Here is a 23789-nt window from a genome sequence, read left to right as displayed (position 1 = left end):
TCAGTAAATTAATTTTATCTCATGTTTCCTTTTGTTAACACTATTGATTAGGTTTAGAAGAGGGTTTATTGCATTTTTTTCCTTTTACAGTCACTCACTAGATATTTCATTTCGGAACTGCCACAATACATTTAACAACCAATAAAACGTTGTCAAATTGATGCTATTATTAAACTGAAATGAAACTGAATGCACTTTTAGCACCACTAATTGGACATTTCACTTTGAAAGTGCTAAGAAGCAATGTAATAATTTCCAGAAACAGGTTGGGTTTACTTTTACAGTATGTGAACTTTCAATGAATGGACAAAAAGGATGAAAGAATGTTAAAAATATCTTTAATTGTGCTCCAAATATAAAAAATAAACTCTTACGGGTTTGAAATGTCATGAGGGTGAGTACCATAAATAGTGACAGATTTTTTATTTTTGGGTGAACTATTCCTTTAAGAAGTTTGATTGACAATTATTTTTAGAGGGAAAAGGATAATACTTCACATAAACTTTAAAGTTGTTTAATGAGTATTCACAGCGAACAGCTCCAGATAGCTGCTGCAGCTGCTGTTTTCATCAAACGTGAAGAGAGATCACACAATCACAGATTTTTAAGGGTGCTGACAGCTCAGTTAATCGCAGATTTAAAATAAGGTCTATCAACACTTATGGTCCAGACTGTAATGGAGTTATTGGACTTATAGGACAGACCTCCATCCATCTTTTCTATGACACCTCCCCTGTGTAATACACACTCAGACTCCCTCATCCGTGCGTTAGACACTTTCTCAGTCTGAATGAACCGTGAAGGAGCGAAACTGAAAGCAAGACTAAAATCAAATGAACTCATTGCTCATCCACCCACTTGATTACTCGTGATACTTTCTGAAAATTGTCCAGTTTCAAAAGTTTTTTTTTCCTCCACGCAAGCTTGTGCGCTCTTGCGCGCACGTCCTTGTCCGTCACGGCGCCCGTAATTATACAGTGCAGCCGAAGAACAACTCCAGCGTTTGGGTTGTCTTGTCTTAGCTCAGTGCGGATGACAGGTCCTAACAGAGCAAGTTAACCCAGATGACACCAGCAATTAAGTCCCACACTCAGCACATGCTCTCGCTCCCAATAACAAACACTTGTGTCACATATCACTGAGCCGAGAGAAAATTACCCACAACTGGTTTACGGCGGGCTCGCCCGACCTGACACTTGTGAGGGGTTTGTTGATTCAGTCAGCGGTTTGTGAAAGACTTGCTGAATCTGTTTTTTTGGAAACAGTACACTGGGAAGAAAGAGAAAGAGGGAAAATATCAAACACCTTGACGGCGGAACGCAGACAGCAAATTGACTTGCTCGAAAGCGTCTGAAATTCGTCACTCCGTGCTTTTGCTAGTTAAACGCAGACAAACATTTCATTCTCAACCTTTAAAGCTGAGAATATGAACGTGGGAATCAACTTCTCATCGACGTTTTATGGCTTTGGGCCGTGGAATTGGGCTTGTGCTTCTTGCAATTGCATGTTTGTGACAGACGCGCATACGCACCATCTTTCGAGCAGAATTCGTGAGTTATGTGCTAGAACTAATTTGTTTTGTTTTTCATCCATCCTATCTCACTCTCTCGCACGCGCACACTCTCTCGTTCACCCACACAGACTGAGTCGGAGCAGGGTAGAAATGTTCTGTGATTATTTGCATTTGACAGAGGCATGAAGCAGTATACATCTTGCCGTAGGAGACCCTCAGAAACGTAAGCAAGCTAATTAAGCGAAATTGCTTGAGGGGGTGTAAACCTAGCAGATATATCGCTTCCAATTTGAAGACAGCCGTATGTTTTATTCATGTAAAAAAAGGCATGAATATGGAAAGAGCCGTCGCTTCTTGGGAGTAAAGCGAAATAGTACTGCGTTTAAAGAAATAACTGATCACTCTGTTTTGAAGCGCCATGATGACTGTAATGACAAATCTAATGATGATGAAGGTGATGAACACAGTGGACCTGTGAGTTCAGCGCCACTGGAAAAAGCATAAATATACCACAGGCTTTATAATCAATGCGAGGCATTAATGTTTATGTGCTGCGATGCTATGGATCTGTTTTCTTTAGAATGCCTGACATAAAATCACGTCTCTGTAGTCGTGTTTTTCATCTTGATTCAGTGTAGAGATTTTTGTTTCTCTCTAGTCTCTATTTTTGCTTTTATATACTCTCTAAATCTCTCAACGTGGAAGCTAGTACTGTTTTTGTTTGTTTGTTTATCTTTATTTATGTATTGCAGAAGCCCGGGAATACATTTATAAGCAACATTATTGTGATTACGTAGAATCGTTCAACAGGTATATCACAAATACATTGATTTAGAGCTGTTTTACTACTGTAAGTCAGAATAACTTTGAAAGTTGAAACTCAGCAAAATATGCTTTAGGGCTTCTGTGATTATTTATTTAAATAAAAAGAAAATAAATAAAAAAATATTGGACAAACCAAAGAAACGTTATGTTTGGTATGATTTATTTTTATGTATTTATTTCTTTTAGTTTCTAAAAGCTGAGCTGTTTACAAAAATTCAAATGTAAACTTGACTGAAGTGAGATTTAAAAAAAAAAAAAAAAAAAATATTAAGGGCGAAACGCTCAGCCTGTCATTAAATATGAATAGTGTTACTAGTAATGAATATCTTTAGCGCTTCCAACTGACTCGCCTGTCTTGAATGGAAATGTACTGAATATTGATGAAAGACATAAATCCATTATTCCTCTAATTAATTCAGTTTTGTCACAGATCATTTCTGTCTTTAAGCACAATCAAACTAGCACATCTAATATGGTGCCTATGAGACACTCAAGCTTTTTAATTAATTATTTCTTTACATATTTTTAAAGAGAATGTGGCTGAAATGTTACCCTTGGTTCCAAGGGAAAAGAAGAAAAATTAATTTCCTTTTTCTTTGTCTATGCTCTGAATTTCTTCCCACTTCCCCCCGCAGTAATCCACAAATCATAAACAAGTATCATTTTCCTTCCCTCTTCTTTTCGACAGCGCACACACATGCGACACGCCTTCGCACACACATACATGCAATTTCAAAATCTTATTGAACTAGCCTCCAGAGGATTTTTTTCATCAAACTGTAAGCAGTAGCCTATAGAGAAAGCATACTCTGATTTTGCACAGATCAATCAGTCACTCAATCATGTCTTCTACTGTCCTGTCCTCTACTGGTCTCTTGCACCCCGTCCTGGAAGGGACACAGCACATTTGTTTGATCTCAACAGAGTGTTTTTCTGCTTATCAGTAAATGCAGCTGTGCGTCCCAGACAGCGTGCAGCCGGAGAGACGGGACGGCCCTGTGATGTTTTCATCACTACAGCCAGTAGATATTACTCGCTCTGTCGCTGTCTCTCTATCATTCTCGCCTTTTGACGATTTCAACCAATAAACCATGAAAATAAACCACCGTTTATTCTATTTTAAGTGTCTGAAGTAGATTTGTAAGCGTCTTTGCCAGTGTTGGGGAGTTGCTAAGTAAATATAGCGCCAATAATAAGTATGTTTTTCTGAAATTTCACAACATTTCTATTCAACATTACTATTCACTTAATCCGAGTGATATTTGTAATTAAGCAAACTCAGGCATTAATTAAACACATTTGTTAGGTTAGTTTGGACTATTCAGTTAAATTAGCAATTCAAAAAAAAAGTTTCTGAAGAATCACTGTTTAGTACTGACATTTACATCTAGTTATAGTTATGTGTCATAGTTTTTACAGTTTTTCAAGTTTTTTTGTTGCATTGAGTGTAAATGTATTGCTAATATGGTAGAGAGGTATATCATGTAAAAAAAGCTGGCTGCTTACATAGCGTCAGTGTAGTTTCTTTTTAACTTGTTGTGTAGCTAACTTCTTTAAGAATATCTGGTTTGCTTGTTAATGGATTGTAGTGAAGCTAACTTTTTATGTCACTAACTATAAAAAATAACTCGAGATATAAGTTGTCCTTATTAGTATAACAGCTTTTGCTAGTATCTGGTATTGTAGCAACTCCTTTTTCATGTATCCAGCTACTTTAAGAATAGCCAGTTAGTCCTTATTAGTATTGTAGCTTTCATAAGTAGTTAGTAGTGTAGCAACCCTGTTGAAAATAATAGTATATTCTGGTTAGGTAAGGTTTTGAAACATGGATGCTGTTTTGAGCTGGTTTAAGGTGGTATTTAGCTGGACATGTGCTGGTCCTAAGCTGGTCTAAGCAACTATCTCCTTCTCAGGACCAGCACACGACCAGCTTAAACCAGCTAAGGACCATGGTTTTGCTACACTAACCACAGATAAACATGACATTTGTAGTAAAACTGTGGTTATAGAAATGGGACTCAGTCTGCCAAAAAACATGGTTACTATACTTTTACTACAGTAAAACCATGGTTAATTTTTGTAAGGGTTCTTAGCATGTTTATAGCTTTTAGCATTGCTAATTTTGTCATTAAGAACAGCTTGTTAGTCCTTATTAGTATAGTAGCTTTTGTTAGTATCTTGTAGAGTAGCACACTATTTTTTCAAGTAGCTATCTACTTAAAGAATAGCTTATTAGTGCATATTATTAGCTTGTAGTATAGCTGACTACTTTTTCGAGTAGCAAGGAGCTTGACTGTAGTGTAACTACTTTAAACAATGAGTAGCTTGTATCTTAAGAAGCTGCACTTAGTAAATAGCCTCCGCTAGAGCACAGGTCTCTACTGAGCATGTAGCAATGTGTATTTGGCTGTAGTCTCTGCTGCATGGTGATGCCATTACTGTAAACAGCATCTGGCGGACACACTTCATAACCCCTTTAAACAGCAGATTACTGAGCTGTAATGAGCTTGTGTTTGTGTGCTGCAGCTCGCCGCACATTTGCACCTTGGGCTGTGGGTATAGCTAGTAGAGTGTGATATTTTTTCAAGAGCCATGTGTAACAAATGAGATCCGAAACTTACCCCTTACACTGTCTGTAATGCTAACTTGAACTATTGCGATACTCTAAAGCTGATGAGTCCAAGAACAAAGCCCTCAAGGAACTGTTTGGTAATAACCCATGTACCATCACGATTGTGCCTTGAGCAGGCCACTGAACTCTAGCTTCCTACAAGTCAATTTTTCCTGTTAAAAATTGGCCCCAGTTATTCCCAAGTGTTTGGTGGCCTAGAATGTGTGAATTCCATTGCAGTAGAAATCAAATACCAAACCAGAAATGTTCAAACACATGACGTTAGACCTGTGCATCAGCACTTTTTTGGTCTTTTTTTCAATCAAATTCAAAGCTATTGGTCACAAGGTATGGGAAGCCGTTTCTGCCACTGAATAAAAAATTTAGAAAAAGGTAATTGCAACTTTTTTTCCTCACAATTCTTTTTCTTCTCAGAATTGTGAGATATAAACTCACAATTGCGAGTTATAAAGTCAGAATTGAGATATGAAGTCGTAATTCTGAGAAATAAAGTCAGAATTGTAGATATAAACTCACAATTCTCAGAACATATCAGTCTTTTCTCCCCTCAGAACTGGGCTTTATAACTTGCAATTGAGGGTTTATATCTCACAATTGTGAGAAAAACAATTGCGAGATATACACTTTCAATTGTGAGAAAAAAGTCAGAACTGCGAGATACAAACTTGCATTTGGGAGTAAAAGTCAAAATTGTGTGGAAAAAAATCAGTATTGTGAGATATAAACTCGTATTTGTGAGGAAAAAGAAGAATTGTGAGTTTTTATGTCGCATTTTTTGACTTAGTTGTGAGAAAAGAGTAAGTCTTGCATTTCTGACTTTATTTCTCGCAATTGTGAGTTGATATCACTAAATTTTGAGAAAAAAGTCAGAATTGTGTGAAAAAAGTCAGAATTGCAAGATACACTGTAAAAATAATTTGTTACCCTGCTGCCTTAAAATTTTAAGTTCAGTCAACTAAAATAAGTTTAGTCAACTTGAAATGTTAAGTTGTACTAAGTAACAACTTAGATATTTGTGTTTGCTAAACTTAACAGATGGGTAAGTCTCCTAGCTGCCTTAAAATTTTAAGTTGATTCAACTCAAATATCTAGTTTGTCACTTAGTATAATTTAACATTTCAAGTTGAATAAACTTTTTTGAGTTGACTGAACTTAAAATTTTAAGGCAGCCAGGTTACAAATTATTTTAAGTTGACTTAACAAATTGTTTTTTTACAGTGTATAAACTCGCAATTACGAGGAAAAAAAGACAGAATTGCAAGAGACAAACTCGCATTCACAAGAAAGAAAGTCAGAATTGTGCAATTCTGACTTTATCGCTTGCCATTGAGTTTATATCATGAAAAATCGGAGAAAAAAGTTTGATATTAATAAAAGTTTGACTTTATAGCTCGTAATTGCTGGTTTATATCACACAATTCTGAGAAAAAGGTCACAATTCTAAGATAAACAGTCGCAATTCCCTTTTTATTTAGTGGCGGAAACAAGCTTTCATTCCCAAGTGATTTTATAGTAAGTGTATGATTTGGGTTTCTTTTTGGAATTCTGAATACTTTTTGGACAAGTTTACTCTATGTTTAAAACACACACACATGCACACATCCATTTGTTTTCAAATAATTTTAGTGTCTCATTTTATTTATGTCTTCTCTTGCTCTTAGTTCCTAGGAGAGGTCCCAGAGAACGCTGTGGGTGTGGTGGTGGCCAATTTGACAGTTAGAGACAAGGATCAGCCTCATACACCCAACTGGAATGCTGTCTATAGGATTACAGGAGGAGATTCAATGGGCCATTTCGCCATACGCACTGATGAGATCACCAATGACGGCAAGGTCATAGTGGTTAAGGTGGGTGTATCCTGTTGGTTACACTGTCAAACATTATTTGTGATTCTCAGATTGCTGATCTTTTGATTTTTAACTCTGCATTCTCAAACATTCTCATCCACCATCTGTCCTCTATCCCTGCACTGCATCATTTCCAATAGAAATTAATGAGGAATCATGACATTATTATTTACTGAAACTAAAACCTTTCCTCAGCATCTCTCAATGCTTCATTCATATTAAAACCTATTCAGTTTAAGGAATGGTAAAAATGATACTTTAAACTGCTAAAAGAGTTTGAATGTATCATTATCAGTGAATTATTTGTTAGCATTACAATGAATTTGACACATTATTTTTGAAAGTGTTGACCCGTACTGAGACAAGGAAACACATTTTGTGTGATAATAAAAGAAGCGGGAGACGGCAACACAGATGAATAGTTCACAGATTAATAAAAAAATAAATATATGTCAACTTTTATCCCCCAACCCCCGGTTTTGTAGCCTCTACTGCTCTAATATTGAAGAGTCAGTGATGTGTAACTTCATAACTAGTGTGTATGCATATGTTTTGCACACTTTGTTTGGCAATTTGCATGGTGTGTGTGTGAGAGAGCGATAGAAGCCTTCGGCATAAATGCATTTCAGCTTCTTTGGAAGTGTTACCCAGCTTTCACGGTCACATGTGGTTCGGCACACCACATTTCTACCCGTGGAACAGCTGATCCTCTCACGCTCATCTCCTCGTCAACTCTTTCTAACCTTTACTCTAGGGTTCTTTTCAAACTTAAGTCACTTTTTGTTCCTCTTCAAACACTTTTGGAGTTTCATTCAGCCTGACAGTGAAGAGTTAGTTTAATGTCTTTCATTGAAATGGGTTTCATTGAATCACGTTGGCTCGAACAAAAAAGCCTCTTGCTCATGTAACCAGATCTAAAATCACCTTCCTATTATCAGAGCACAATCAAGTTCTTTGAAAGCTGAAGGAACTTTCGTGTTTGTGTGCATATGTGTAGCCGGTCGACTATGAGAGGAACGACGCCTTCACGCTGATGGTGGTGGTCTCGAACCAAGCTCACCTGGCCAGCGGGATCCCCTCCTCGCCATCGTCCTCCGCTGCGGTTTCAATCAAAGTACTGGATGTCAACGAGGCCCCCGTCTTCCCGTCCAACCCTAAAATCATCCGTTTTGAAGAAGGAGTGCCTGCTGACACCACCCTCGCTACTTTCGCTGCACTGGATCCAGACCGCTTCATCCAGCAGACTATCAGGTAGAGAGGAATGACAGCAGGTGCTTTTGCCTGTCTGTTTGAAACTCGGGATGTCAATCTTTCTGAGTGACCGCAAATGTCAATCATTTATGTTCCTACTCGCTCAAACACACACACAGGTCAGTGACAAAGTGTGTTTCAGATGATAAAAAGGAAAAATCTTTGAAAACATTCAAGTTAGTTTAAAGGTGCCAGGTTATTAGGTTATTTTGGTAATCGAGTAATCGGTCGATTATTCTGACGAAATCAAATTAATCAAGTAATTGGATAATTGTAATTTTTTTTTTAGACCTATACAAAAAATGGCCTTTAAAATGACTTGAAATACATATATAATAGCAATGAGGCAATGATAATTGGTTCAGTAAAGTATCAAAAGCAAGTAATCATATGGTTAGATTGAATAAAAGTGTGAAAATACGTAATGTATTACAAACAACTGAGGTATAGCAAATGCCTACAGAGGGTGCCAACAGCCTGACAATTGTTTTTACTTGCGCAAATGAATTCTTTAATAATGACTAAACAACATTTAATTCAAATGTCCACTTAATCTTTAATATTTGGCCATTTCTTCACGACAGAAATGTTACAGCCATATTTTTTGAATATGTGAACATCAAAACGTGTAAACTCAGAGCAAGGGTTTGAGCTTTTATTTTGAAATCGCGATGACCATTATATTGTATTCTCCTGTGTTTGCGTAGGTTTCTAAATGATTTACCTCACAAATCTGATTAAATGGCGTACATTGCGTTCCCAGATGAAGATTTTGCTAAACCAAAACTCAGCAATATGCAACAATGGACTTTGAGATGCTCCACACATGTAAATGCTAACAGTTTGTGTGGAGCAGCATTTTTGCTGTGAACAGAGTTGCTCTGAGATGCACATAACCAGCACTCATGCAAATAATTAAAGTATGTATTTATTTAAATCAATTGCACGTTTGTGAATTCATAATAGCATTATGCTTTATGATTTTTAAATAGGTTTAATACATCATCTAGCCTTGGAAAACGGTCTAATAATGTGTTTGATGGATTCCCATCTGTGGAATGCGCCACTTCCGGTATTTTGCCGGGTGCTTGACACGGGGAAATTGCAGTTGAGGATTTTTTTAATCGAGTACTTGAACTGAATCAATGGATTGTGACAGTCCTATTAGTAGTCTGTTTTTCAGTTTGAAAAAATATTTATAGCATTTACAGTCAAAAAGTCTGATTAAATAACTAAATTTATTTGTCATGTGGTGAAACCATTAAGTAAAATGTCATGCATTTTTCTTACACGCTAAATGGACTTGTTTAATCAGAATCAGAATCCTGATAATTTTGTATAATGTATATATTTACAATTTTCAGTGTTTTTTTGTTTGTTTGTTTTTTAGTATTCTTTTTTTTATATATAATGATAATAATGACCTTGATACAAGGTCAGGAGTCTGCTCTGTGATATAATTTCCTGTTTTATGGCTTTCTACACCACTGGTTTCACCACACAGTTTTTTAAATATTAGGGTACAATGGGCCTCAAGGCGCACCTTAAGAAAAAATGTGGTGTTCACTGCGCCCAAAATGTGTAATTGCAGAAAAAATATATATGTTTGTATTGAACATTTAAAGAGCGACAGATTTTGTGTGAAAATAAATAATAGTTGTTTTTGTTTAAAAATTTTAGAAATGTATGAGGTGGCAAGCCGGGCCTGTTACCCCACACATGGGGTAAAAGCCTCACAGTATTGCTATAAATACTTTAGCTTTTTTTTTGTTTGTTTTTTTGTTTTGTAATATTGTCTAATTAAATACTTGTTCAAAACAATCACTTTTCTGCTTATTTTGATAAATGAAAGAATTCATTTGTGTTCAGTAAATATACTGTCAATAAAATATGTTAATGTAAAACATATATTTTAAAATACATAAAATCATTTTAAAATGTAAAGATTCTGAAAACATTGAGGGAGATCCCATAATAATTTAATACAGATTTATAGTAGTAACAACAAATGATGTTTTATTGTACAATATGATTAATAGCATGTTTTTAAATATGGTGGTTTCATGCTAAACATGGTGATTATCTCTAAGAAGGACACCCAACATAATATATGATATTTACCATCTGAATATAACAATGTCATGTCGACAAATGCCTCAACAGCAGGGGTGCTTTTTACCCCAAATACCATACTTTTACATATTCTTTTATTTAAAAATGTTGCTTTAATTATCTTAAACAAAACTGAAGACGACTTTTGTCTCAAAATATATGTATTAATTTTAAATTCATTTGGCACTTAAATCTACAGCATTTTTAAAAACGTTTAAAAAGGATCAAGTAAGCACAGAATCAACTTTGCGCTGCTGCCCACGATCGCGTCAAGGATCAGACAAATTTGCACGTGTATCTTGAAAAGCGAACCTTTTGGAAAGTGCTAGGCCACGTTTTTGTGCCATCTAGTGGTTTAGAGGAAAATAATATCAAAGGCGCCTTTAGCCCCATTGTCCCCTAACAATGTTTTAAATATTAATAATGTTACAGTTACAGTTTATTAAGTCCCACAAAAAAAAAAGAAATTATCCACATATTGAATGTGTATATCATAGATATATATTCCAGTCATTAATGTTTTTTTACTACTTTATTTAGAATAAGACACAAAATCAGTGTCACATTATTGACCTATGTACAAGTGCACAATTATACACCGCATTGCCGGAAAGCTTATTTTCATCCTAACGTTTTTAATTTATATGTCTCATATCAACGACACAGTTACTTAAATGCGTTTAAAAAGTTAAAGAGTCTCATTGAATGATCGATTGACTCAGTAATTGCTATTGATCATTTACATAAAGTGCTCATTAGCTGAGTGACACGCATGAATAGCAAATCAACCTGATGTCCGCCACATAAAAGTCTAGTACATTCCACCGACTCCGTTCGCTTCAATTTTCTGCTGAATATGCCTGAGTTTTAAATTCCCATAAATCCATGAGGACTTTATTTGACTGCTGAGTTTAAGAGCCATTTTTATAGAAACCGGGCTTAAAACAAATCCATCACTCTCGGTTGCGGGTCAGCCAATGACTTTGTAAGCGAACGTCAGAAGTACATGCAATTTCCATATCGTGCTGTATGTCAAGTGATGTAGCACGTATCGCTCGCACCATTAGCACCCCTGGGAGCAGCTAAATGCTTTTAATTGACTCTCTCCTGTTCTAGTCCCTTGGTTGTGCCTGGGTTGCCAGGCAACGGGGTGAAAGGTCACCGAGTAATGAGCCAAACCATTCCCCACACTGCTGCTTCTATTGTGTCTCTCCCTCCCTCTCTCTCTCTATCAGTCGTTCACGCTTGATCTCCCTTGATTTCTTTTTTTTTTCATGACTCAGAAGTGTGCGGGCAAGATGCCAGCTTGAAGTATCGATCCAAAGTTTGCCTCCCTGCACGTTCACTCACGCACTCGGGGGACCTTCACTAGACTCGCTCCATAGATCACTGTGTGCAAGGAACGGTCCAATCAATACAGTCCACACTGTGGCGCTCTCGCTCTCCGAATCTATCAATGTTGCAGGCTCAAATAAGTCACAGGGAAGTGCTTAGCAAACAAAAGACCCTGACAAACAAACAAACACAGATTCGGCGTGGGCTCACTGCAATTTTTTTTTTTCCTTGGTATTTTTGTCTTGTTTTCTAGTATAAATTTCTAAACAATCTTAAATCAGGATGTGTTTACTTGACAAGTAAAATGACTTGTTTTGAATCATGTCTTGTTTTCTGAAAAAAAACATCCAAATTTTGTTAGCTTTTGCTTAAAACAAGCTAAATTATCTGTCAATGGGGCAAGAAAAATGTTAAATTAAGATTATTTTTCTTACCCCATTGGCAGATACGAGACATAATAATATCTTAAGTCATTTTACTTCTCAAGTAAATGCATCCTGGTTCAAGAATATTTAGATATTTATACTATAAAACGACAAAAATGCTAAGAAAGAAAATATTGTTTTGCAGCACTTGATTATTAGCAATACTGAAATCGTTTGCGATATTAATTAAATAGCAATAGCAGCATTCTTAGCAACTTTGAGACCTGGCCTGGCAGATAAATAGGCTGTAACTGTTTTTAACTTCACTGTTTTGGATTAATAGCACGGGAGCCTGATGCATTACCCAGTAATATGTAGAAGAAAGATTATGTGTCACATCTGTGATTTGATTGAGTGTAAATGTTTCTGCATTTCCCTGTGCAGATCCATTGATCAGAACAGAGCCCGTGCTGTGACTGAATGAGGGACACGTCTTAATAATCCACATGCTATATCCTCATAACAGGCTAAATATGATTTTAACGGCATTTAAATGGATTGATGATCTCAAAGTTCTACATTATTACCCTCAGCCATACTGTTAGAGCATAAATTATGATTGAACGTTGAGCTCTATGGCCGCATCTTGCGGATGCTTATGGATTTTTATCCTGAGTAATCTGATGAACAAATGCTTTTGGCCTTCAGGTACTCCAAACTGTCAGATCCAGCCAACTGGCTGAAAATCAACAGGACCAATGGAAGGATTACCACCACAGCGGTGCTGGACCGTGAATCGCCGTATATGAAGAAGAACGTGTACGAAGCAACCTTTTTGGCTGTGGACAACGGTAAGACTTGGAGTTGGAAAGTTTGAACGAAATCCAAACTTTAGGTGGGTGTCGATGCATTGAAGGTGCTGTGTATGAAAAAATGGATTTGAACGATCGGGTAGGTCGGTTTGGAGAGACGTTGGTTAGCTTGAACTTAATTTGTCCCACAGAGCCAGAAAGCTGTTCACAGCCTATCGATTCATAACCTATCAGCACTGGGGCGTTTTTCAACTCTGATTGGATTTCATTCTCATGCTCTGTTCAACCAAGAAGGTGTTCCAACAAAGCTGCTTTCCAATCGCAGTTGATTTGCTTGTCCATTTTTACACTTTCTTAAATAGAGAGATTATGTTGCTTCACACCGTCAGAACCATCAGAAAACCTCAGAGGGAGTTGGAATGAATAGGAATGAATGTAGTCTAGGTCTTACTGTTTTGACTTATATTAGTTTTGCTCGTGGTCTCAACAGTGTTGAGCAAACTAATTTACAAAACAACAAGCTAATCATATTTTGAAATAGTACAGACGTCAAGCTACTGTTTTGAATCTGTAAGCCATAATACCAGCTAAAAAAAACAATGTACAACACAGATGAACAGATTTTTAATGTATTTTTAAAGAAGTCTCTTCTGCACACCAAGTCTGCATTTATTTGATCCAAAATACAGTAAAAGTAATACTGAAATAGTTTTACTAGTTATAATATCTTCTTCCTGTTTGAATACATTTTAAAATGTAATTTATTCCTGCGATCAAAGCTCATTTTTCTGCATCATTACTCCAGTCTTCAGTGTCACATGATCCTTCAGAAATTATTCTAGAGAAACATTTTTTATTATTACTATTATCAATATTTAAAACAGTTGAGTGCTTTTTTTTTAGGATTCTCTGATGAATAAAAAGATCCAGAGATCAGCATTTATCTGAAATAAAAACTTTTTGTAACATTATACACTATACCATTTAAAAGCGTGGAGTCAGTATTTTTATTTATTATTTTTTATATATATATATATATATATATATATATATATATATTTTTTTTTTTTTTTTTTTTTTTTTTTTTTTGCGAAATAAATTATAGAAAATAAAATTAAAAAGACATTTATAATGTTACAAAAGATTTTTATTTCAGATAAATGCTGTTTTTATGAACTTTATATTCATCAAAGAAACCTAAAAAAGAAAAAAAAACTCAGCTGTTTTCAACATAATAATAATAAATGTTTTTAAGCAGAAAATCTGAATATTAGAATGATTTCTGAAGAATCATGTGCCTGGAGAAATAATGCTAAAAATTCAGCTTTGAAATCACAGGAATAAATTACATTTTAAAATATATTATTTTAAATAGTAAAAATATTTAAGATTTTTACTGTTTTTGCTATACTTTAAATCAAATAAGTGCAGGCTTGGTGAGCAGAAGAGACTTCTTTAAAACTAATAATTTAATCTTCTTTTTTTTTTTTTTTTTTTTGGTACAAAAATTAGGGTTTTGAATTACTGGAATGAACTGATTTACTAGAATGAATCAAACGATACGTCTGAGGGAGAATCATTTAGGGCAAACCAATTCACTAAGATGACTCAGACTTTCCAATGCTATAGATTAAATAAATCAGACTATAAAGTTCTACATATAAAAAGAGAACTATTTGGGACAAACCAGTTCATTGTTATGAATCCGACTTTCCAACATTGCAATTTGGATGGTCTAAATGAACCGGTTCACTAGAATGAAATATATTTTCCAAGTTTACAATTGAGAGAGAGATCGCTAGATCACTAAAATGAATCAGACTTTCAAAAGCTACAAATGAGGGTGAACATTTATGACAAACAATTAATTAAAATGACTCAGATTTTCAAATGCTGAATATAAAAATAGAAGGCAGTTTAGAATAAACCAATTCACTAGAATGAATGATTTCTTCCAGTGCTACATATGATTATATATTTGATCATCAAAAAGATGTAGTGTTTATGTCACATGTTTGTTTTTAGTCACAAAGAAACTGAAGTTGCTTAACATATTGTATTGCTTCACAAGCTCAGAAAACTTCAGGGGAGGTTGGTATGATTAGGAAATTGACCAATCTATCTGCCTGTCTTGGTGTGTTTTTCCCAGAAGTTTTCAAAGGTGTCCGTTGTGGCAGGCCTTGTCAGGCGTCCTTTCTGAACAAAGGCATTTTGGCCTTCAAATCAATATGTCTTTAGGGACTGGCGTTTTGTCTAGCAGTTGATACAGATGTCCAGGGTTGACGGGTTGCATTTTAGACTCGTAACGGACCTTCTAATAACAGAATTTGACAGAATCAATCTTTATAATATCTAGCCTGTTACTCAGTCAGAGCTTTGGGAATCATACCGTGCCATGTTTTTCACAAATGCCCCTCGTCTGCGATGGCAGATTGTGTTTTGAGAGCGAGTAGGTATATATCTGGCCTTTGTACGCTGTGTTTTTGTCTTTGATTCACACACAGCCTTAGGGAGCAGATGTGTCTGTTTCTTCAGGCAAAGTTATTACACATATCTGTCCTCTGAGAGAGCCCAGCTCTATTAAAGAGAAAACAGCTGTGTGAAATATTTATGTGCAGTTATCAGTTCTTATATCTGACACAACTGAGAGTTTTCAGGACAAATACATAAACTTTACGACCATTACCCCTGACTATCGTTATCTGCTTTCTGTCTCATAGGTTCCCCTCCTGCCACAGGAACGGGTACTCTCCAGATTTATTTGATAGATGTGAATGACAACGTGCCTGTCTTAGTTCCTCAAGAGGCTCTGGTCTGCGAGAGGTCACGACACGGCTATCCAGTCAATATCACAGCTTCGGATTTAGATTCAGAGCCCAACGCCGGCCCATATGTCTTCGAGCTGCCCTCTTACCCCTCTTCTGCACGCCGTAACTGGACCATTTCACGCCTCAATGGTAAGACGTGCATTTTACATATTACAAATTGAAAATATTCAAGGCTTTTGCCACTTCAACAGGCCATTTGTAACTTCAGTTCATGCGTTTGCTGTCAGTTAAAATGTTTCCCTTCAGGTTAATACATCTAACATTAATAGTGGGTAGAAAAAAAATATACTGTTAATATGTAGATATATTTTCCAGATAATATTCTTGAAGGGATCGTTCACCCAAAAATGAAAATTCTGTCGTTAATTACTCACCCTCGTGTCGTTCCAAACCTGTAAGACCTTCATTCATCTTCAGGACACAAATTAAGATATTTATGATGAAATCCGAGAGCTTACAGGTTTTAAACGAAATGAGAGTGAGTAATTACTGTCAGAATTTTCATTTTTGGGTGAACTATTCCTTTAATACACTGACAGTATAAAAGCCAAATATTAATTTTGGATTTCATTTTCCATATCTGTCTAGGTAATTATGCCCAGCTGAAACTGCGGATCCCGTACCTGGAGGCAGGCATGTACAGAGTTCCCATTTTAGTTTCCGACTCAGGAAATCCTCCCCTGTCCAACACCTCGGTTTTGAAGGTGAAGGTGTGTCCCTGTGATGAAAACGGAGACTGTACTGTGATCGGGGCAGTGACTGTGGCTGGGCTGGGAACTGGAGCCATCATCACCATCCTCATCTGTATCATTATACTGCTCAGTAAGTGATAGATGGATCACAGGGGATGGACTGATGGTTTGATTTATAAATGAATAGATGATCAATCAGAGAATGCAACAAAACCACATTTTCACAACATGAGTAAATTGTGATTAATAACCTTTCAACCTTTCATTTAATTTTTGATTATTCATTTTCATTGAACTGTCAGTCTACATTTTCTCAGTTTTATGAAACTCTTAACAAAGTCTTGTTAGAAATACACTGCTGTTTAAAAGTTTGGGATCTATTTTTTAAAGAAGACTTCTCTGCTAATCAAAGCTGCGTTTATTTGGTTAAAAATACAGAATAAAACAGTAATTTTGTAAAATATTATTGCAATTTTAAAATAGTGGTTTTCTATGTTAATATACTTTAAAGTAGAATTTATTCCTGTGATGAAAGCTGAATTTTCAGCATCATTACTCCAGTCTTCAGTGTCACATGATTCTTCAGAAATCATTCTAATATGCTGATTTATTAACAGTGTTGGAAACAGTTGCTACTTAATGTTTTTTTTTTTTTTTTTTTAGAATTCTTTGATGAATAAAATATATATTTTGTAACAATATACACTACTATTCAAAGTTTGGGGTCAGTAAATCTGTTTTTCTTTCTTTGTTTGAAATAAATTAATACTTTTATTTGGTAAGGATGTGTTAAATTGATAAAAAAAAAGCGATAGTAAAGACTTATATTGTTAGAAAGGATTTCTATTTTGAATAAATGCTGTTTCACTTTATATTCATTGAACAATCTTGAAAAAGTATCACAGTATATTAAAATAGAAAACTGTTATTTTAAATTGCTTTCTGCATTTTTGATCAAATAAATGGAACTTTGATGAGCATAAGAGAATTCTTTAAAAAAAAACATTAAAAAATCTTATGGATTCCATATTTTTGAATGGCAGTGTATGTACAGAAGAGTTATTCCCAATCAATGCATGTGCAATTTCAATATTTAAATGCAACCTAGAAAAAAAGAAAATATTATATTATATTATATACCATTCAGATATCTAGGGTCAGTAAGATTTTTGAAAAAAAAATTAAACTTAATACTTTTATTCAGCAAGGATGCATTAAAAGTGACAGTAAAGACATTTATAATCTTACAAATTATTTCTATTTCAAAGAAATCATGTTTTTTGAACTCTATTTATCAAAAAATATAGCCAAAAAATTTAAAAAAATCAAGCAGTACAGATTCAGGTTTGCCATCACAAGAATAAATTATATTTTTACAAAATAATTAAAACAAAGGTTTTAAATTGTATTATTCCATGGTCTGTCTGAATACTGGATTCTGATTGGCTGGCAGGTATGGAGTAAAACCATTTAATGCACAGGTAGTTCCAAGTCAGTTTAATCACCGTTCTATATTAATGCACTACTTTAATTGATGCACACAAACCATCACACATCCGCTTTGTGTCGGGTGGTTCTTTGTCCCCTCGTCGTGCATTTAAAACCTTTTAATGCACAGCAAACCGTTGATTATCCCTTACATTATATACAGTATTACTGTTGTTTCACTGTATTTCTAAACAACTTAATGCAGCCTTAGTAAAAATCAGAGACTTTTTCCAAAATCGTACCAACCCCAAACTTTTGAACAGTATACTGTACCAGTGGACCTACACATCTTAACTTAGTATTTCTATATATAAGTGCACCAAAAGTGTTTTGTTTTCTTAGATCATGTCTTTTCTTGCCTAGGGCACCAAATAAGTCTGGACCGCCACTGGTGCCTCCTCAAAATTAGAAAATAGCCACATAACGGCCCTTCATGTTTGTTTTTCAGGTATGGTTCTGTTCTTTGTAGTGTGGGTGAAGCGAAGGGAGAAGGAGCGTCAGACGAAACCCTTATTGATCGACCCTGAGGATGACGTCAGAGATAATATCCTGAAGTATGATGAAGAAGGAGGAGGAGAGGAAGATCAGGTCAGTGTCACACACATCATGCTGTTATCGATTGTCGAGGCAAGGCTGTTTTAAAAATTTTCAGTAGTTTGCTGCTTCTTTGTCAGTTGCAAGAGCATTTCTGACCTTGTTTCAGACGTGCCCTGCTAAATTTTTATTTCTGTTGCAGGACTATGACCTGAGTCAGCTGCAGCAGCCCGAGTCTCTAGATCACATAATGAGCAAGCCTGCAGGTGTGCGGCGAGTGGACGAGAGACCCGTTATCCTGGAATCTCAGTACCCTGTCCGGCCCACGGTACCACACCCAGGGGACATCGGGGAGTTCATCATTGACGTATGCTATCTCTGTTTCTTATCATGAAGATAATCTAGTTAGGCCTTCAGGTTCAACCGATGCCTCCAGGGAGGCATAGAAAGGAAATACAGTTAATTTGCAAATAGATTGAAAAGCCATACTTAAAGAGGGCATAATTTTCTTTCCTGATGTCCACGTATAATCATAGTTTATTTTGATAGAAATCCTTCAGAAATTGTTTTTCATTAATTTTTTGAATCTTCCATCTGACCTTTAGAATGAAGTAGTCTGTTTGTTGCTTCTGTGCCTTAAAGAAACATCCTTGGAGCAGGGAAGTAAAGAAAGAAAGAAGTTCTGAATCACTTCTGCAGAAAAATAAATTAGATTACAAGTGGAACTCAGAGAAGAAAATGTATTATGTATTATAAGAATATGTGTAGTTCAGTGTTGAAAAGTGACATTTATTTATTTAAATTCTTTATTTAGATAGCAGGGACAATGGACAGTCAAACACTGCCCCAGAATTAGCTACAAAGCTAAATTGCATCTGCTGTCTCTAGGCAGGAGAGTACCAAAACATCTGCATAACAAAAACATCAATAAAATAGCATATACAATAAAAAAAATAAGTATAATATAATCACTCACATAGAATCTACAATCCAAAGTACTATAAAATTTCCCCCTATAAATACTACAAAACATCACCCTAAAAATTAAGACATCCAAAGTTATTTAACCATTTCAAAACACAAGAATATTCAGTCATCACAAACCTGACTCATCTTTAACCATTATTTTTAAAAAATTATTCCAGTTATTAACAGCTGTGACTAAACAAATTCTTTCAAGGATGAGGGTGCGAGGTATTTCAGAATTTTGTACAGTCGGGATCAGAAGTTTACACATCCCTTTCAGAATCTGCAAAATGTTAATTATTGTTATTGTTTATTTAGTGCTGACCTGAATAAGATATTTCACATAAAAGATGTTTACATATAGTCCAAAAGATAAAATAATAGTTGGATTATTTAGAAATGATCCTGTTCAAAAGTTTACATACGTACATAGAATATATGATTCTTACTGTGTTGTTACCTGAATGATCCACAGCTGTTTTTTTTTTTTTTTTGTTTAGTGATAGTTGTTCATGAGTCCCTTGTTTGTCCTGAACAATTAAACTGCTGCTGTTCTTCAGAAAAATCCTTCAGGTCCCACAAATTCTTTGGTTTTCCAGCATTTTTGTGTATTTAAACCCTTTCCAACAACTGTATGATTTTAAGATCCATCTTTTCACACTGAGGACAACTGAGGGACTCATATGCAACTATTACAGAATGTTCAAACACTCACTGATGATCCAGAATGAAAAACATGCATACTTATTTAGTCTTCTAGAAAGCACGCAAATATCTTCTGTAGCCTCTGAAAGGTAGTACTAAATGAAAAAATATGATATTTAGGCAAAATAAGAAAAATGTTCAGATCTTCATTCTGTTCAAAAGTTTTCACCCCAAGAATCGAGCGTATGTAAACTTTCGAACTTTTTATATCATTTTTATAAATTAAGTTATTATTTTCTATTGCGGACTATATGTAAACATCTTTTACGTAAAATATTTTTTTTCAGGTCAGTAGTAAATAAACAATAAAATACATTTTGTATGAAATAATTAATATTTTGCAGATTCTGAAAGGAGGGTGTAAACTTTTGACTTCAACTCTATGTTAAATCACAATTGTCAAAAGTAAAAGAAAAAAAAAACTTTTTAATAATAAAACAGTGATGATATCTACATATCAGTGATAGGGCTACATATAAGCATGAACAGCATAATTTATAGTATTTGTTAATTCTATGAATCTGTAATATTTTTTATTTTCATTTTAGCTTGTTTTGTAATTTTGTTGTGTGATGCACTTTTTTAAATATTTCTATTTAAATAAAAGTATTTTTGTTTTGGTTTTAGTTTTAGTAATTTAGTACTCAAACTCATTTCATTTAGATCCTAAGGCAACATTTAAAATTATTAGGTTTTTCATTTAGTATTTATATTTGAATATATTATATTTCAACTTTAGTTACAAAAAAGAAAAACAAATGTTGAAAGTTTCAGTTATAGTTAACGATACTGAACTGGACAAATAAAATTTCCGATCAGTCATTGACAAATAAATGTGGATTAGAGATGTGCCTGAATAGTGAATCCATATTTGGAAAGGCAGGGAAAAACGAATAAGGGACAAACATTTAATCTTGTAAAATGTGTAAACACAGAGTATGTGTGATCACGAATATCAAAAAAAGTGAAAAGCGAGGGTGCGTTCAAAAGCGATTTCAATGCCCACATATTAACAGCATCTCCCTGATGCCAGCAGTTTATAAACAGTATAATTACCTAGTGATATAATTGCGAGCGAAAGCAATGAAATATATTCTCATTTCCTAACATGGGTGTTCGTGTGTTCATCTGATCTGCCTGATGTGAGCAAGAACACAAAATGAGTCATTTTTGCAGCTTAGTTTCAAAAAATAGTCTTTTCCACTGAGCAGTGTGTTTTCATAGTGCATCAATGTCTTTCATCTCAAACGATCAAGGAAAATTTGATTCCTCCTGATGTGACCCCTTCAGGCAGTTTAGTAAAGCAGGGGCTTTCAGAGCGTTCCAGCAGCCTCGTCTCATGTTCTCTCTCTCTGTTTCTCTCTCTCTCTCATATTAGGGTCTGCGCGCGGCAGATAATGACCCCACCGCTCCTCCCTACGACTCCCTGCTGGTGTTTGACTACGAGGGCAGCGGCTCCACAGCGGGCTCCGTTAGCTCCCTGGACTCCTCCAGCTCCGGAGAACAGGACTACGACTACCTCAACGACTGGGGTCCTCGCTTCAAAAAGCTGGCAGACCTCTACGGAGGAGGGGGAGAGGACTGAAGGTGGGAACCAGAGGAAGACGGAGGGGAACGGAGAGGGCCAGGAGGGACAATTGGCTTCTGGGATGTTTTATGGAGAAGCCGTATGCCAAGCCTCCGACGTGGGCCGATTATCTCTCAACAAAAGTTCCTCTGCACGCTACGGAGGCATCGAGACGGGAGGATATATTGCCCTGCAGCCTGCTCTGGACCTTTGCTGCAATCCACAAGTATTTTACGGCTTTTTACAATATTTCGCGTTGTGGTTTCTTCAGTGTTGTTTTGTCATTCCTCTCGGACCGCCTAGAGGCTCAAGATGGAATCGAGTTGCGACGGGGACGGCGAACTCTCGGCGTGCGGGAATCCAAGAGGCGGGCGGGCGTGCGTGCGCTCGTTTTTCCGTTCGCTTTATCACTAGAGAGAGTTCCACACACACTTTTTCTCTCAACTTGAATTTCAGTAGAACAGAAGCACTGTTGTTGATAAAGTGCCTTTTGTGGTGTGTTTTGTATCGGACTCCTGCAATCTCAGGGTCGGTTGCCATTTTGAAAAGTTTCTTCTGTTGGGCACACACTCCCCCGTTTCTGTCCGCTCCTCTCGACTACCTTTTGCTTTGCTTTCATCCCTGCATCAACGATGCAGAACACCTCTTTGACTACTATGTGAAAAACAAACAAAGGAAACAGAGAATGTTTTGTCAAGACTTTTGTTGATAAACACAGAACTCATTTTCCCTTCAGAAATCTCATTCTCCCTTGAGAAATTGGAGCGTATGAAGTACACTGATCCAATTTGAAGAATCATAATTTTTTTTGTTTGTTTTTTTTTTTGTTTTTTTTATGTTTCGTTTGGTTTTTAAAACTTGACCGACCACGACCATATAATGTCATGTTGTGTAATGGTTGTGTAAAAAATCAAGGTCTTTATTTTAAAAGAAGAAAAAATATTACTGGAGAATGCCTTTTAGCTCATACTCTTGCCTGCCTTGTACGATTTTGTGTTGCGTTTCCGAATTGTAAAGGTAATTTAGGCATGACAAGTTGCCAGACAGCGAGACTAAAAGTGATGGCTGAAGAAACCCGACTCTAAAAGGATTGCATCAGAAGAAACCTCCTTTTTTTTTGTCTTGAACATTCCCCTTTTCTAACTTTATAAGTTGATTAAAATATTATACGTGCATGACTTCTTTCAAAACAATGTCTCAAATCTCGCGCACTTGTTCCTCTGTGGTCAGAATGTGAAAAGTAGTTGGCAAAGAATATACACCATACGGAATAAATATAATCTGAAAAAAAAAATAAAATAAAAAACAAACAAAAAAAAGATTCAAAAATGTTTAAAATGCTGTAAAATACTTATTTTTTTGAAGTATTATTTGAATCATTTGCTGCTCTTCATGCTCCAAGTTGGGCTAAACGATTGTGTCTGGGTCCGTTTGGTTTTAATTGTGTGAGAATGTGAATGTGAGTGTGTGTTTGTCTACATCCTGTAGGATTTTTAAATTCTCTTTTTATATGTTTGTCTTTTGTATTATTTTTCCCTTAGGTTTACGTTTATTCTGGCTATGAGAAATGCAGCAGAGTTCTTTTTGTCTTGTCGTGCTGAAGAAAGTCTGTCTCGTACGTTCTGTCCCTGGATAAGGGTCTAAACCTGCATTGCAGAGAAGCTTACAATCATGCCTGCTCCACCATTCAGTGTAACTGATTTCTCTTTTCATTCATCTCAAATATTGGATGTGCTTTAGAGAATAAACAATCACATTTTTGGAAGAAAAAAAAATGAAAAATGCAATGCTCTCAGTCTCTGTCCTGTCCGTAATAGGTTCATGTCTCTTTTCTTCTCCCTCATACTTCCGTGTTTCTTTCAGCTGCTTGTCAGAATATTTTCTGGGCGTGAGCGAGCATTGCTTTATGCCATCAAGTGACAATTGAATTTACCTGATGTATCGCATATGGGATTTCTGATTAAGCCATAAAATCAGGCCATTTTAAAATGGCAGCGTGATTATCGCTTGAACTTCTGGATTTCCATGCATTACCATTAAATTAACATTGACTTAACATAACTTTGGATGACTGCTCCTCCTACACATTTGCCTTCAGAAGCATTAATAATGAAGCACTCCGTCCAGCGATGACAACACTCATCTGAAAGAAAGTTTCTTAGATTTTTCACACGTATTTAAATGAGCCATGAAGTTCTTTCCCACGACCCAATGAAAGGTCAGTGTACTCAAAGGGCATATGGCATAATTAAAACATAAATTCCACCACTAATGACGAATCCCTGGGAGTGGATTAAAGCTAAAGACCATGAAAATG

General features: G+C 35.8%; 1 protein-coding gene across 2 annotated transcripts in view; it reads left to right on the top strand.

The window, feature by feature from the left end:
- Positions 1 to 23494, top strand: part of cdh4 (cadherin 4, type 1, R-cadherin (retinal)) — a 262132-nt gene extending 238638 nt beyond the window's left edge. The window contains exons 9-16 of one of the 2 annotated variants that reach the window (XM_051123120.1): positions 6632 to 6817; positions 7815 to 8068; positions 12589 to 12731; positions 15413 to 15649; positions 16109 to 16342; positions 18149 to 18288; positions 18437 to 18601; positions 21284 to 23494. In XM_051123120.1, the coding sequence (XP_050979077.1) occupies positions 6632 to 6817; positions 7815 to 8068; positions 12589 to 12731; positions 15413 to 15649; positions 16109 to 16342; positions 18149 to 18288; positions 18437 to 18601; positions 21284 to 21490 (1566 nt within the window). In that variant the 3' untranslated portion in view covers positions 21491 to 23494. The remainder of the gene's footprint in view (positions 1 to 6631; positions 6818 to 7814; positions 8069 to 12588; positions 12732 to 15412; positions 15650 to 16108; positions 16343 to 18148; positions 18289 to 18436; positions 18602 to 21283) is intronic. The other variant, XM_051123119.1, reaches the window with a different exon arrangement.
- The last annotated feature ends 295 nt before the right edge of the window (positions 23495 to 23789 follow it).

This window comes from Labeo rohita, chromosome 11 (genome assembly GCF_022985175.1).
Source record: "Labeo rohita strain BAU-BD-2019 chromosome 11, IGBB_LRoh.1.0, whole genome shotgun sequence".
Classification (NCBI taxonomy): Eukaryota; Metazoa; Chordata; class Actinopteri; order Cypriniformes; family Cyprinidae; genus Labeo; species Labeo rohita.
The sequence above is the reverse complement of the archived record's forward strand: the minus strand, read 5'-3'. Positions and strand labels throughout refer to the sequence as shown.